The sequence below is a fragment of the Balaenoptera borealis genome (assembly GCF_965194805.1).
Source record: "Balaenoptera borealis genome assembly, chromosome: 11".
NCBI lineage: Eukaryota > Metazoa > Chordata > Mammalia > Artiodactyla > Balaenopteridae > Balaenoptera > Balaenoptera borealis.
The window spans coordinates 37,454,694-37,471,118 of record NC_138868.1 but is presented as its reverse complement, the minus strand read 5'-3'; the positions used below and the strand labels follow the sequence as shown (position 1 = coordinate 37,471,118).

The 16,425-nt window shown below is 45.3% G+C and overlaps 1 protein-coding gene across 12 annotated transcripts in view; it reads left to right on the top strand.

Annotated features, from left to right (window-relative positions):
* The window catches only part of NAV2 (neuron navigator 2), an 858,870-nt gene that overhangs the window by 705,077 nt on the left and 137,368 nt on the right, over window positions 1–16,425 (top strand). For all 12 annotated transcript variants that reach the window (XR_014231592.1, XM_082342380.1, XM_082342385.1 and 9 more), the window contains one exon: window positions 15,392–15,514. Coding sequence is in view for 11 of the 12 variants with exons in the window: in XM_082342380.1 (XP_082198506.1) it covers window positions 15,392–15,514 (123 nt within the window). In the remaining variant the exon portion in view is untranslated. The remainder of the gene's footprint in view (window positions 1–15,391; window positions 15,515–16,425) is intronic.

Genomic DNA, 16,425 nt, shown 5'->3' with positions numbered 1-16,425 from the left:
CTATTCTATTGTATATATGTACCACATCTTCTTTATCCATTCATCTGTTGATGGACATTCAGGTTGTTTCCATGTCTTGGCTATTGTAAATAGTGCTGTTATGAACACTGGGGTGCATGTATCTTTTCAAATTAGAGTTTTCTCTGGATACACGCCCAGGAATGGGATTGCTGGATTTTTTAAAGTGTAAAATGTTGCAGTATTGAATAAGCCCGCTCTCACTACGCAGGGTCGAGGGGATGTGGCTTTGCCCCTGCCCTGTTTGAATGACTCCTTCCGCTTATCTGTCTCCCATTCTTGTGAAAGTGGAAACGTTTGAACCAGTGGAAGCGTGAGAAATTCAGGGACCCTGTTCCTTTGTACAGCAACAGCCAGCTGTTGTGACTGCAGCTCCCACTGCCCTGATAGCAGGTAACTTGAGTATCCTGTAGACAGCCAGCTTTTGCTTGATTGCTGCTCTGGAGGTCACCGGCCGGGGTTCTGGCTCCTTCCCAGCCCGCTCTTGCCACCAGTGCTCCAGCTGCCACGGGGGTGCCCCTGCCGCTCCCGACGTTCACCGCTTGGGCCGCTCCGTCTGTCCCCAGGCTGGCTGGTTTGCCTGGACGCTTGGCTGCTGGTGTCTCCTGCCCAAGTTACCTCCCGAGCTCCAGCAGCCGCCCTGCTGTGGGGAGACACACCTGTCCTTCTTGCAAACATGCCTGTGGCACTGTCCAGGCCCATACCTGTTGAAATTCTACAGGGAAAGTTTTTGCCTTTCCAACTGAACTCCCTGCTCTACTGGTTTCACTTTTACTCCTTTGTAGAACATCACAGACAATGGGGAATTCAGCCAGGGGGCAACATGCCTGCCTTCAGCTCAGGTTCATGAGCCACTGAGAGTGGCATTGACCTTGTTCCCTACACCAGGTACTCTGCTCATGCCATGCTGTCCCTTGAATGGGACCTATGACCCCTCCCTCTAAGCCTTTTCTCACTAGCTGCCCCTGCCTGGGGGACCCCCATCTTCCTAGAAGTCTTCCTTGAATCCTTTAGCTAACATAGCCTCTATTAATATATTTGACTTTTCCCTAAGTAGATGCAAGGATGTTTCACTTCTTTGTATTTCCCAAATGTTTAACACATATATCATACATTAAAGCAACTTAATTCTAGGTTATTATTTATTCTTTCATTTAGTCTACCAAGAACATTTGTTAGGTACCGATCTCAAGAATTCTAGGCAGAATCTAGGGACTGGGAGTAGTGAAGCAAAAATACAAGCTCGAAAATAATAATTATAATAATCATAATTATAATAATACTGGTCATACATTTGTTGAAGTTGTTGGGTGAGAGGCTGGAAGACAAGGAGATAAATAGGTAAACAGTTAAAACAAAAAGGAAAAAAAAGGAACTAAACTTTATCATAAAAGCTTTATTGAACACAATAAATTTATTGAACACAAAAATATATTAAAATGAAAACACATCAGTGGCTACTTTCTAGTTGTGTTTCCTTGGGTAAATCACTTAAACTCTCTGAGTGTCAGTTCTACATCTGAGAAATCATCAGACCAAGTAATCTTCGGAACCTCCCCCCACCCCCCGATCTAATATTCTGTAGTTCCGTAAGACTGTGTATTATTGGTGTTTTTCTTAAATGGTTAACTTTTTTTTTTTAATAAATTTATTTATTTATTTTAGTTTTGGCTGCATTGGGTCTTCGTTGCTGCGCGCGGGCTTTCTCTAGTTGTGGCGAGCGGGGGCTACTCTTCGTTGCCGTGCATGGGCTTCTCATTGCGGTGGCTTCTCTTGTTGCGGAGCATGGGCTCTGGGCGCACAGGCTTCAGTAGCTGTGGCTCACAGGCTCAGTAGTGTGGCTTGCGGGCTCTAGAGCACAGGCTCAGTAGTTGTGGCTCATGGGCTCAGTAGTTGTGGCTCGTGGGCTCAGTAGTTGTGACTCACGGGCTCTAGAGTGCAGGCTCAGTAGTTGTGGCGCAGGGGCTTAGTTGCTCCACGGCATGTGGGATCCACCCGGACCAGGACTCGAACCCATGTCCCCTGCATTGGCAGGCGGATTCTTAACCACTGCGCCACCAGGGAAGTCCCTGTTGGTGTTTTTCTTAATGCCTGGTTGCATTTAAGGTGAGGTTTTAGAGGTACAACATTTTCAGGCTGGTGTCCTAAGTGGGAGGTGGGGGAGATGATCTTAAAAGACATCCAGTATCTCAGCACTAAGATGCTAGAGGAGGCAGAGTATGGTGAGTGAGGCCACCGCACTTCAGTGTGCAGATGAGCAAGGTGGGGTTTTTTTAATTCTTTTCCATGATGGTTTATCACAGGATATTGAATATAGTTCCCTGTGCTATACAGTAGGACCCTGTTGTTTATCCATCCTATATATAATAGCTTGCATCTGCTAAGCCCAAACTACCAAGCCATTCCTCCCCCACCCCTGCTCCTCCTTGGCAACCACAAGTCTGTTCTCTATGCCTGTGAGTCTGTTTCTGTTTCGTAGATAATTTTGTTTGTGTCATATTTCGGATTCCACACACAGATGATATCATATGGTATTTGTCTTTCTCTTTCCGACTTTCTTCACTCAGTATGATAATCTCTAGGTCCACCTGTGTTGCTGCAAGTGGCATTATTTCATTTCTTTTTATGGCTGAGTAGTATTCCATTGTATATGTGTACCACATCTTCTTTACCCATTCATCTGTCAGTGGACATTTAGGTTGCTTCCATGTCTTGGCTATGGTAAACAGTGCTGCTGTGAACATAAGGGTGCATGTATCTTTTCGAATTATGGTTTTCTCCAGATAGATGCCCAAGAGTGGCATTGCTGGACCCTATGGCAACTCAAGCATGGTGTTTTAATCATTGAGGAGCACATCATTTGTTTTTTGGAGTTTGTACAATGTTGGACCCCACAGACACTTCTTGGAGTAGGACAGACATTTACCAGCCTTAGTAGGAAAGGGCATTTTTCTGTGGCTCCCATGGGAGGGACCCAGGCATTATCTGGGGAATGCCAAGATGGAGGCTGGGCTGATTTTTCTTTTTTTCGGTGGCCCTTGGTTTGTGCAGGAAGCCTTTTCAATTTAGAATTTTGTTTTGATTTTAAGACTTTAAGAATTTCAGGATTATGCAGTGCAGCTTTCTGGGGGGAAGGGGTGGGACCCCAAAGAGGCAGCTGTGAGATCTGCCTGTCGTGGCTCAGGGCGGGGAGGGGCCCCGTCCCCACTCTCAGCCACAGTCTTGTTCCTTCCATGTGAATCTATCCTGAGACACTTCTGTGACTGTACGACACATGTTTCGATGGCCTCACTTAATATGGAGGCCTGGTGCTTACGTAGTTCAAAATCTGAACTCTCCAGGAGGAAAATGGCTGATTCCCATCCTCACAGAACTTTAACTCAGTGTTTTTCAGACTTAAAAAAAAAAAGCAAAAACTCTCATATACCTTAATGTGAAGACATCACACTCTGAATTGGGGGGAGGGGGCATGTGAGAGTAAGAATAAGTGTGTCTTTAGAGAATTACCGTCTCTTCAGTAGTTCCACGCGAACCAAAATTCTGTCAAACTTTATAGAATACCTTATAAAAAGCATTGGGCCTTTTTAGTTGTTTGTTTAAAGTGGTAAATTTATAACATCAAATATGCTTTTCCAAACTCCTGCCCCACCCCAGCGATGGGCCCACTGCCATGGAGAACTGGTGTTCTGGCTGCTTGGGTGTTGTTTCTGAAGGTGACCCAGTGCTCACGGACAAATGGAAAAGCACACAGGGTCAGGCATCCTATGTTGTCAGCTGTTGTGTCTACTGGGCTTGCCGGATTTAGTGGCAGGTAATTCGAGTATACTTGTGGTCACCCAATTTTGGCTTAATCCCTGTGCTTGAAAGCCAGAGGCCTATATACGTATTTCTTTGTGTTGGAAATACATTTATCGAATTCCATTTAGAATGAGTGCCCAGAACAATGATATTCTTAATGAAAATGTTACCTAGTAGAAATTTAGCATCTAAGACCACACAGTGAATCCACTGTACATTTTAGATCCTTTGTATTGGTACACGTATGTCTGTGTGAACTGTCTAATTTCCTTGCCCCAACCCAAGGCTGCCTGGCAAACACCTTCTCATCCTTCAAGATGCCACTTGAGGGTTTCTTCCTCTAAGAAGCCTTTTCTGGCCCTTCTCCCTGCTCTGGCCCTTGCTGAGCCCCATGCAAACATTGACATGTCTGTTTCCCTCACCCAGACACTAAGCCCCTCAAGGTCAAGGACTGGATCTGATTCTTGTATCCCCAGCACCCAGGCCAGTGCCTGCCTGGCAGCAGGGGCTGCATAAATGTTTACTGAACAAATGACACCACCTCAAAATGTGGACCATGTCTAGGGCAGCAGCCTGCATAGGGCTCTAGTGCGGTGCTTCCTGTAGCCTCCCAGCTGCTTCCAGAAATCTTTGCTGAGGTTGGGTGATGTCCCAAGGCCTGCTTTATGTCTCAGAAGAGGTTGCCCCCCAGTTACGTTAGTCACCTTCGTCCTCTGCCTGTTCTCAGTACCCCTGGGCATTTCTTTGAGCCACAGTCTAGATAAGACAAAGTGAAATGTACATAAACCTAAACTCAAGTGCCAGCTGGCTTCTCCCCAGTTTGGAAGTGACTCTGGTTATTACCTAGGGGTGTCTACATGGAACCAAAAGGGAAAGAGACTCTGGATGTCTGATTCCCACCGCTGGGAGCTCTAGTCATCTTGGAAAGGAAACACACAATCCTGAACGCCAGGACAAATTCCACCAACTCAAGGTGAAAAGTGAACTTGTGTCGTGGAGAACTTTAGGGGTCGGGGAGTCATGTCAGAAATCATGGGAATGATAAGGTATAGCAGCAACCAGAAGATTGGCAAGCGTGTCCCAGTGCATGAGAAGTGCCTGGGAGGACGGATTCTTTTGAAACAGAAGGTTATTTCAGGGTAAGGGCATCTAATTATGACACCCCCGCTGAGCCCCCCACCGATGACCCCCAGTACTCTGTATTCAGTATACCTGGCACTGCTCACTTATGTCCCTTCCCAGTCTGGGCTTCCACAGTTGGACTGTTCTGGGGCCTGTAGACCTGAAAGTCCACGCACAAGAGTTAACTGATATTTTAGAAGAAACTTAGAGTTCTAACAACTCTTATCAGGCCGTGATCTGAGATGGAGGGGCCATTAGGAATCAGGGATCGGGTACTTTTAACATGCATGTTGCCTCCTTAGTATACAGGGCCAAGACTAGTTATTATAAGGATTTGAAAGTTAAGTTACTGTTACACTATAGTCACATTATGGTGACTTTTTAACTAACTCTTAGGGAAACTGAGGTCAGTCTAGCTCACAGTTCCTCCATCCAGCTCTCAAGACTTAAGCCAGCATTTCTGACAGCTTGATCCTGACTGCAAGAAAATTATTTAACCAAAAAAAAAAAAAAGAAAGACAGAAAAAGAAAATTACATGTCTGTTAAAACTACAGATTTGAGGGAAGGGATGAACAGGGGAGGACAGAACGTTTTTAGGGCAATAAAACGTTAGCTGTGTGATACTGTGACAGTGGATACATATCATTATGCATTTGTCAAAACCCATAGAGCTATACAGCACAGTGAACTGTAACGTAAGCTGTGGACTTTGGTTAATAGTGTATCAATATTATTGATAATAATGTTAGTTATTAGTATCAAATAATTATTAGTATCAAATAATAATGTATCAATATTAGTTTATCAGTTTTGTTTTGTTTTTTTTTAATTAATTTATTAATTTATTTATTTTTGGCTGTGTTGGGTCTTCGTTTCTGTGCGAGGGCTTTCTCTAGTTGCGGCAAGTGGGGGCCACTCTTCATCGCGGTGCGCGGGCCTCTCACTATTGCGGCCTCTCTTGTTGTGGAGCACAGGCTCCAGACGCGCAGGCTCAGTAATTGTGGCTCACGGGCCCAGCTGCTCCGCGGCATGTGGGATCTTCCCAGACCAGGGCTCGAACCCGTGTCCCCTGCATTGGCAGGCGGATTCTCAACCACTGCACCACCAGGGAAACCCAGTTTATCAGTTTTAACAAATGTATCACACTGATGCAAGATGTTAATAGGGGAAACTGGTGGTAGGGGAGAAGGAGTTTAATGGAACTCTACTTTCCTCTGTGCAGTTTCTCTATAAACCTCAAATGCTTTTTTAAAAAAGGTCTATTTAGGGCTTCCCTGGTGGCGCAGTGGTTGAGAGTCTGTCTGCCAATGCAGGGGACACGGGTTCGAGCCCTGGTCTGGGAAGATCCCACGTGCCGCGGAGCAGCTGGGCCCGTGAGCCACAATTACTGAGCCTGCGTGTCTGGAGCCTGTGCTCCGCAAGGAGAGGCCGCGATAGTGAGAGGCCTGCGCACCGCGATGAAGAGTGGTCCCCGCTTGCCACAACTAGAGAAAGCCCTCGCACAGAAACGAAGACCCAACACAGCCATGAATAAATAAAAAAAAACAAATACTTAAAAAAAAAAAAAGGTAAAAAGTCTATTAATTAAAAAAAAAAAAAAAAAAGGTCTATTTAAAACTGCAGGTTTGGGCCCCACTAATGGCATTCTGCATCTGTGAAGCTGGGGCCTTGGAGTCTGCATTTTTCTCGGTTCCCCAGATGATTCGGGTGTATTCTAAGGTTTGAGAATTCCTGGATATCAGTCAGTCTCCTTTCACCATCTGTTTCATTCCAAGAAAGAGCTTAAAGGGGCTTTGTCTAGAGAACCGTCTCCTGTGTGCTAGAATGTGTTTCATCTTTCAGTAGGTGGACAAAAAGCTTCCTGCTCATGCTAGAAATACTTGCTGCAATCCCACACTGACAGTTGAACCACAATAAAGAGAATTCAAGCCAGACCAAATTCCAGACATGGGGACTGTCAAATTTCCAAAGCGTGCAGCCTTTCTTCAGGAGGGTACCCTGCCAACACCCATTTTAAACAAGCATAGTTATGGGTTGTAATGAAAAATTTATATGTGTGTATTTATTTAAATAGGGGTCATAAATAGGGATAAATTGTTATAATCCCTGGCTCTCTATGTGACTGTGTATTTTATTAGTACAGTTACGGATTTTTTAAAATGTATGTATAGCATTGATATATGTATAGATCCGTAGGCAAGCTAAATCGAAATGCTCTGGTAATCAATGCTAGATGGAATTTTGTTAAACTTGTAAAAATCCACATTACATTTTGCAAAAGATGCAAGAACCATAGCAGCATGTTTCATCACCATGCAGGAATTTTCCTGCTAGTTCAGTCTCTCTTCTGCTAGGAGTTTGGTGAAGACAAACCCAAACCCACAGCAGTGGTGAGATTGAGTCTGTGTGCTAGAAGCCAGGGTGACTTGTGAGTTACAGCGATGCCATGTGCCAGTGCGAAGTCCGTTTACAGCAAAGACAAGCAAACACCTTGCTCTGCGGAAACTGTATATGTCGAAGGGACCAACTCAGCCAGGATCCACTTCTACCCTAACTCCGCAGAGGGGCCACTGACACAGGGCCTGGGCGGGGGTTGGGGGGGAGTCCTGTGACCTGACTTGAACTGGATACACGTTTTATTCATACGAGAGATGGGTTTTATGGCTTTCACGGGTTTCTCTGAGGGGTCCACAACTTAAGAAGATTTAGGAATTTCTGCTTTAGACGGTGGTCTCTGAACTGCTTTTGGTTGCATCAGAAAGAGCTTGTTCCTCCATTAGACGCTGTATTTGTTTTTTAAACATACATATGCTTTGTGACTGAAACACTGTGCATAGTATATAATACCTGCATACACGCAGGATTTACAAGGGACGTGATAAGAACTAAATATAAACAGAAGCATTTTGGTTTTCACCCCTGTGGGTCATCTTATGCTCCCCACTACAGAGACCACTGCCTGAGGTCACTGCTTTCCATTCTTTAATGCACATTAGAACGACGTGGGGACCGTGTTGAACTGCAGGGTCTGATTCAGGAGGTCTGGGACGCCGCAGCTCCAATAAGCTGCCAGCTGGTGCTGAAACTACTGGTTCAGCGGCAGGTAGAGGAAGAGGCAGGTGTTGGGTTTTGTGGCGTGACCCCTGCAGTGTGCCTTGTGTTCTCTTCCAGCAGCTTTGCAGCACCTAGCTTGCGGAAATAAAGTCTGTGGCACCACTTTCACCCAGTGAGGCTTAATGGGGCCCCCTGGGACCCTTTGACTCCTCCTTTCCTCAGGGCTCCCTTTTCCTGCTGTTACCTCTGTCTCCGTGGCCTGCTGGAGCTGAGCTCTTGCCTGACTTGCTTAGCAACGTCTTTGCAGTGCTCCCCAGAGAGGCGTGCTCCGGTGACTAGGTAGCCAGAGTAGGCTTCAGACCGGCTGAGCCTGGCTCGCTTCTGCAGGCTTGCCTTCCTGCTACACCAGGGTCAGAGCATTGAGCCAAGGTTTCCCCAGTCGTCTGACTCACTTCACAGCCAGGACTGACTCGGGGAGATGGAAATGAGATGCAGATGAGCCACAGACGGAGCTGGTGCCCCTTGAGCTGTGGTTGCTCCCGGTTGGTGGCTCCTGGCCATTGAGGGAACTTGCCTGCAGTGAAAGTGACATCTATTTGCCATAGCCCTGTTCTGTGCTCTGAGCCCAGGTGGCTCATGGTATGGCCTCGGGTGGCTGCTCCAGGATTCAGCGAAATAAGGGCAGATTTTGCTGGAAAGGAAAATTGAACTCTCATATCCTCCTAAAAAGAGCAAGATACCAGCTCGGGGATGTCCTGAAGAGCCAGCTGTCCTAGAGCACAGTGGGAAGCGGTGCTGATCGCTGCCCCAACCCTGCGCCGAGCAGGAAGGTAGGAAACGGGTCCTGTAGGGGCACATCCCTCTCTCCCTCTGCCAGCAGAGTTATTGGAGGAGTTCCCCAAAAGACATGAACACCAAAGAAATGTTTCTTGATTATTTGTGTTGTCTAGTCTGGATTATTTATACCTGAAGTCCTATTATTCCAGGGAAACCTAATGAAGAAAGACATTGGAAACTTAGACTTTCTCTCTGAAGGCCGCTGTAAGTTTCATTTCATTGTGTGTCAGTTTGGGGTGGTCCATGATAGAGAAGCACAGCAACCTGTTCTTTGATTTTTAGATATTAAGGCTATGCAGTGGGTAGGGTCTTAGAATTGCTCTGTGATACGTTTCCGTACTTGTCATTGGAGGTGAGGGCAGCAGGGGGGTGGATTGGTAAATGAAATATGCCATATTTGCCTCAGATTTTGTGCCTAAAACCTGAGGGCAAAGCAGTTTCCAAGTGTTTCATTAGTAAAATTTTAAGTGTTCGCCTAAATTTTAGTGCTGCAGTCTTACTATTATAATTATTATTTTTGCTGGAGAGGAAAACTGAACTCTCACATCCTCCCAAAAAGAGCACTGAAAAGTTTAAAAATCTGTTTTTTTCCAACCATGTTTTTGCATTTCAAATGCATCTTCTCCCCTTAAGTCAAATGTAGCAGATTCTTTTTTGTCACTAAGATCAACTTTCTTCAAAAGGATGCAGGCAGCTTTGTTAGACTTGCTTGTCAGTTTGTCCTTCCATGACCCAGAGTGAAATTTATTCATCTGACTTCTAAGAGGCCCTAAACTAAAGGGATCCTTTTACGGGTTGGTCCAGAAACTCAATTTACATCCTAATAAACTTAGAATATAAATGTCAGGCCTATTGTAATGGAGTAGAAGAGCACTGTGAAAGCTTTGGTTGTTTGGGGACTTGGGTGTTGGTGAAACTCAAATGCAAGGTCTTTTCATCCGCCCACATCACTTTATTTAACCTTATACAACGAGGTATGTGTTGATGTATATGTTCATATATTTATATTGATGTTGGCAAGGAATAGTTTTTAAATATGCAATTCTTTTATTCCATTTTTCTTTGCTGCGTTCACATTTAAACCAAATGTGTGTCCCAGAAATACAGACAAGCTGACATTTCTTTGAAGAAAAGTAATCACTGAGGCTCGATTTTTTTTTTTTTTTCTATCGGTATTGCTTTCATTTCTTGCCTCTGAGAGTTTTTAATTTTTTTATGCTGTGGTCTATTAGGAATACACTGAAATACATCAGTGTACATATTTTTCTCCCTTCCCATGCCCTCTCACCTCCCCCAGTTCTTGACAAAAGGTGATTCCCTTTGCGATCAGTGCGCGAGCCCGTTTGTATTCCTTATGTGCCAGGTTGGGAACTTTGGGAAGGAGGGGTCCTCTTTCCCTCCTTCTGAAGGTGACTCACAGAGCCAGTTTCACTTGTTCTACATTGTTGCCTCACTATGTACATTTAAAGAAGGAGAAGAGATCTGTTGACACCGTTGGACTCAGAATTTAGCGTATTTGTTCTGACAGGTCCTATGAGATTCCAAAGCTTTTTCATAGCTCCTGTCAGTTACACAGGATGCACCTATTTTGTTGAGAAAGTTCCTTGTCATAGGCTTTTTGCCTTCACAGGTCTCTTTTAGCTGGAGGGGTGGTGAGGTCTACCCTGCAAGTCTGGTCATTCCCCGAAGGTCTGGGGTGACTCAGACAGGATCCAGACAAGTGGCGTGTTCTGAAAAATCTACAGGAGATATCAGTGAGACAATGCTCGCCAAAAATGGAGTGTTGAATGGGGGAGGTATCAAAAACCTGTTACTCACTAGCTTACTACCTTCATAGCTTCCCTGGCTTCCGGGCAAATGTCTCAGCCCAGCCTGGCCTCCCAGCCCTTCCTGACTGTGCCCTGGTCCCCTTGCAGTCAAGCTCCTGTCTTTGTTCCTGCTGCTCTGGCAACAGTGAACTACCTCCCATCCTCTTACCCTCCTCTCTGCTTTTGTACATGTCATCTATGTGCCTAGATGGATCCTCCTCCTTTGGCTGGCAAACTCCTATGCACCCTTCAAAGGCCAACTGTGACTCCTTCCCCTTTATGCGCAGAGCCTGTCATACATCCATCTGGAATACCGCTCATCCTGCAGTAGGAGAGTTACCTATTTACATATCTGAGACCCTTGTTGACTTTGAGCTTCACTAAACAGGACAGGAATGAGACCTTTCTGTCTCTGTAACCCCAGCCTGGCACAGAGCACGTAATATTTGTGGAATTGAAAGGGGAGGAGGGACTGCAGAGTCACTGCTCAGAGATACGAGCCATCGCTGCTGCTGATAGTAACAGCAGCTAATCAATTTTAAGGGCTCCTGATATAGCAGGCTCTGGGCATTATACACACTGTCTCAGTCTACCCACCACGGCCCTGTGAGGTTCATGTGTAGTTTCACTCATCTTGCAGATGAGGAAACTGAAACTTGGAGAAATTACCCTCCAAAAGTGACAAAGCTGGGATTAGAACCCACCTACCTGTACTTGATCTTGACCTCAGTTTCATTGTCTTCATCTAAAAAATAGAGATAAAAATAACACTTGATAAGACTCTTTTGAAGATGTCATGACTTATGTGAGGCACTTAGCACAGCACCCAGCAAACATCAGTAACCGTTAGTATTTGCTAACGGTTTGTATTTGATGCACACGAGGGCCCTCAGCTAGCAAGGGGCAGGGGAGACTTTGAACCCAGGACTCGCTGACAAGTTAGAGCCATGCTCCTAACTCTGATGCTCGTGGGCCACCGCAGGGTGCCCCAGCCTTGAAAAGCAAGAAAAACACCCCACAGACACCCTGTCTCTTTAGCAGAGGCTCCCGCTCTCCATCCAGGAGCCTCTGGGGAAGCAGCGGAAAGGGGAGGCAGAGAACCCCCTCCACCCATCACTGCGGAACTCGGGAGGACAGTGTGGAAATTGTTCAGTTGCCTGGTGGCTTAGGACCCCAGCAAGCCAGCCTTAGGATATTACCAGCACCTCATTAGGCTCCAGCACTAATTATTTATTTCTCCACGGAGAAGGAAAGTGTGGCCCTGGTGCTCAGGGATTCGGTCCCTAGATCAGCTGGTTCCTTTCCTTCTGACCTCAGGCAAGTCACTGCATCTCCACCCAATGGGAGCCTCTGATAAAGCTCCCAGAGATGGGATGCAGCCATCCCTCCCAGCCTCCTGAGCCTTCAGGAACATAAGCCTTTTCACCTTCCAGGGCGAGGACTGGTCTTTTAGATCAGCACACCAGTGACGGCTTCATCTCTAAAATTATGCTTCCTAAAGGGATGAACTGACAGCAGTCTATATTAATGCATTCAGTAGCCAATTCCTGTAGAAATTTGAGTTGAACCAAAAAATATATATTTTTCATTGAGACCAGAAGAGTTATTAAAAATATGTACAGAGCTTTTTATAAATCAGACTACTGTATTTGGTGGATAATAATTTTAGAAATAAATAAGTTCTTGAGTGTGAGGCTGGTTCAAGTGACAGCTATCTCCAGTGCTGTGCTGTCTTGCAGCGAGAGGACATAGAATTTATTTTGAATATTAAAAAAAATATATGATTGAATACGTTTTTATAAATCTCTGGGAGAAGAGGTAAATTCCCTCTTTTCCTTAACCACTTCTGACTCCTCCCTCCCTCCTTCCCTCTTTCTTTCTCTCTCTCTCCCTCTGTCTCACACACACACACACACACACACAAAATGAATGAAATAGATCTGTAAAGAAACTGGATCGTTGTCACATTGGTTACATTTGATTCTGGCTTTCAGTCTTTGGTGCATTTGAGAAGGCAGAGGATCCTGATTTATCCTTGACTTTCCCCTCCTCTCTGCCTAAACAAAATCAGAATTCCCAGCAGCAATGGACACGCTAAGTTAGCACATCCAGTCCCGTCTCTCCAAGGCCCCCCACCTTCATCGGTGGTCAGTTTTTGACACCACCATCTTGCACCCGGTGTTAGTGGGCCTGGGGGCTGCAGCACATCTCAGCATTCAGTCTCTGGAATGCTCACCAGCCTCTGCCCTTGGCCTTCACAGAAAGCCAGGGCTGTGTATGTGTGGGCCTCCGTCTACATGCCCGGGTAAGTGTAATTGCCCAACCGTGTGTGTTGTTTCACCAGCAATAAGAATCCAGCAGGGAAATGAATGCTAAAATTAGTTTGTCCTTTGACAAGATCTCCCCAGTTGAAAAATTTTTGTTTATCTATATGGCTGAGCAGACTTTGCTAAAATCGAAATTAACTGCCTTGTTTAATGGTGCAGCAGATTGTGTTTTGAAGAGTTTCCACTGAAATCTCCTTGAAAGGACATTTACTCTAGAAAGTCTAGCCTCTGGCAGAGTTACTGCATTTTTCTGTAGGTGTTTTGTTTTTTTCTTCTTATGTTAATTGTGGGATGCACACATGGAGTCCACCACTGGACCCAGGGTCACTACGTCTTTTGGGTGAATGGGTGGGTGGGTGGATGGATGGGCAGATGGGTTGACTGACAGGTAGACAGTTTAATTGCCGTATGTCTTAGATGTCAAATTTGCTGACATATAAGAGGAAGAAGAACCTGTAATTGGCTTCCTCCCAAAATGTTTTTTGCTGAACTTCACCCTATGGCTGTATCTTTGGGCTTCATTCAACAAAAGCAATATTTATTAAGCACTTAGTATGTGTTAGGCACATGGGATATAGATTTGAACAAAATAAAATAGTCTCTGCAATCAAGGAGTTCACTATCCAGCGTGGGGACCAAGCATCCAAAAGTCATTACACAAATAATTATTTAACTATAGCTGCAATCGCTGGGGTTTTTGGTTTTTCTTCTTTCTTTTTTCTTGAGGTATAAGTCAAATACCATAAAATTCACCATTTTAAAGTGTACAATTCGTTGGGTTTTAGTATATTCACAGGGTGGTTTTTATCTTACAGTTGAGTGAAAAAAACCAGTCTGTTGTGTTGTTTTGCTGGTGCACAAACAATCGGTTTGACTGACTTCAGCAGATTTTCCATTTTGCTGGCATTGTGATCATTAATGTCATAAACGGGGGATGAATGGGGCCATCAGAGAAGTCAATTCAGACATGGTATCCTGGAAGCTGCCCTAAGGGAGAGCTCTTTTGACCCAAAACAGAAGCTCTTTCTCACCCAAGATGGCTTCTGTGAGAACTTTCTTCTCTGACCCTAACTTGACCCTACTGGTTCTGGGAAACCTCCACAGCGTCCTGTAAGTCCGTTTTTCTAAGAATATATCCTAAGAAGTTCCTAAACTAGAGGTGGAAAAATCTCAAGGGTTGAGAACCCTCAGGATCTACGCCATATATTCTAAAGCCAAGATACCAAATGCAGTGAAACATTCCATGATGTAGCTCAGCTGACTGTTGCAGCAAAACAACCACTCATTCATTGGTCTTCTTACTTCCTATTATTTGACTTGAAATGCAAATCACTTGCAGTTTCAGATGCATTGCGGGTCTATCTGATAGGGCCCATGTGGGAATTTAAGGGATCCGAGTTTGGATTCTGGCTCTGCTCAAATTTTGCTTTGAATTCTTGTTCTCCTCTGGAGATGGGGGTGATGGCACAAGCAGTCTCCTTTGTGGGGTGTCATGGAGGAGCAAAGGTACATGAAGTAAAGCTGCTTTGGACCTGAACTACCTCCTACTGGTAGCTAATGTTTCAGGAACTGGTCTGATTGGTAGATAGTCAGCCATCTATACAGAAAGTTTCAGGGGTCTCCCCTTCCCCCTGACAACACTGATTTCATCAGAAGATAGCTTTGTGGCATCACCAAGAGATCTAGAAAAGTAAAGGAGCATTACTGTTATTCAGAGAGTTTGGGACACCCGCCTTAAGACGTATCAGAGGTGAAATTTACCCTTGTAGCTACTTCAAGATGATGACTATCCTAATAACATCTTCTGTTTATACGATCTTATACAAATTATAGAGCGCTGTGATATTCCTTATCTCACTAATTCTCATGTCCACCTTGTGATGCAGGAAGGCTGTGATATTCACACAGTTTAGATGAAAAACACAGGACTCAGAGAAGTGACTTGCCCATGACGGCAAAGCTGGCTCTTGTATCCTCCATCTTTTCTTTCTTTTCCTCTTAAAAGCTTGCCTACTTTTTCCACTGCACTGTTCTATAACATTTTTCCCTATGATTTGCCAATGACTTGTCAGTTCCATTCACAGTACTTAGGTAAAACACCTGCTTGTATAATTGCTGACATTAAAAAGAATGTCATGAATGCATCTGACAGTTGATTTTATTTACTAGTTCCCTTCTGCTTCATAGATTCCTGTGAGTTTGGGTTAATTAAGCCGACTTATTTTTGCTAGCAAGCTGGTCATCCTTTGGGTTGAGTCAGCTGAGTTATCCCTGGGCTGTGATCAGTGACAGAGCCTTGGGAAAGCCTCAGTTCCTTCCCACTTAGAGCACGGGATGGCCATGCAGGGCTTCTGGATATGAACCGCAAGATGGCACAGGACTTGCTCTTAACCATACATTTGCGTCATCCTCTTCTCCTTTCAAAGGTACATGACCGATGGTGGACTTGGCCTCTACACCCGCCGCCTGAACCGGCTCCCTGATGGGATGGCTGTGGTGCGGGAGACCCTGCAAAGAAACACCTCCCTGGGCCTCGGAGATGCTGACAGGTAAGCCTGCTCCACTTGGGGTTGCCCAGGTGTGGAGGTCATTCCAGAGGGGCCTGAGAAATGAGGGCAGTGATAGTGAGAGCGGATGGGTGCTACTTTAACCCACCAGAGAGGTTGGGAGGCCTTGAAGCTGGGCCTGGGATTAGGAGCTGGCACAGCAGGAGGGAGAGGGCTGCCGACCAGCTCTTGCATCCTGCTTCTGGGTGGGATGGTGCTTCTGACAGCACGAACCCAGCGATCTCAGGCTGGGCAGTTTTTGTTGTTGTTTTGACTGTTGCTACTGCATCTTTATCAGTTCAGCAGGCCCTGGGGATCTGCTTGGCTTCCTCTGTTAGCCAGCTATCTAGGTATTGCACCTTGGAAGGAACAGAGTCCCTGGTGATGCACAGAAGGTCTGTGTGTAGAAGAGAGCTCTCCTGGCCATGGCTGAGCAGGCTTCCCCATAATTCTCCAGTTGCCTGGTGATAGGAGGCAAGGCTTAACCATGTAGCTTTATACACTGCATGCTGAGTAGTTGACATGACAGGACTTGACCGGTCTTCATTGCTTCAGAGACAAAAAGAGCTTCAGAAAACACTATAATAAAGAAGAATATTTGGCCTCTAAGTTTCTAGTCTTTACTCTGACACAAACCAATTCTATGACCATGAGCAATTTATTAAAGAAGGGGCTTGGACTGTATGATTTCCAAGATCCCTTCCAGCTCCGATGTGCTATATTTCTAGATTTCAGTACCCTTTAATGATCTGACTGTTGAAGGATTTTTCTGGCATACTTGACCTCTTTCCACATCTGGGTTGATGAGACATAACATGGAATTTTAAATTTATTTTTATTTATTTATGTTTGGCTGCATTGGGTCTTCGTTACTGTGTGCAGGCTTTCTCTAGTTGTGGCGAGCGGGGGCTGCT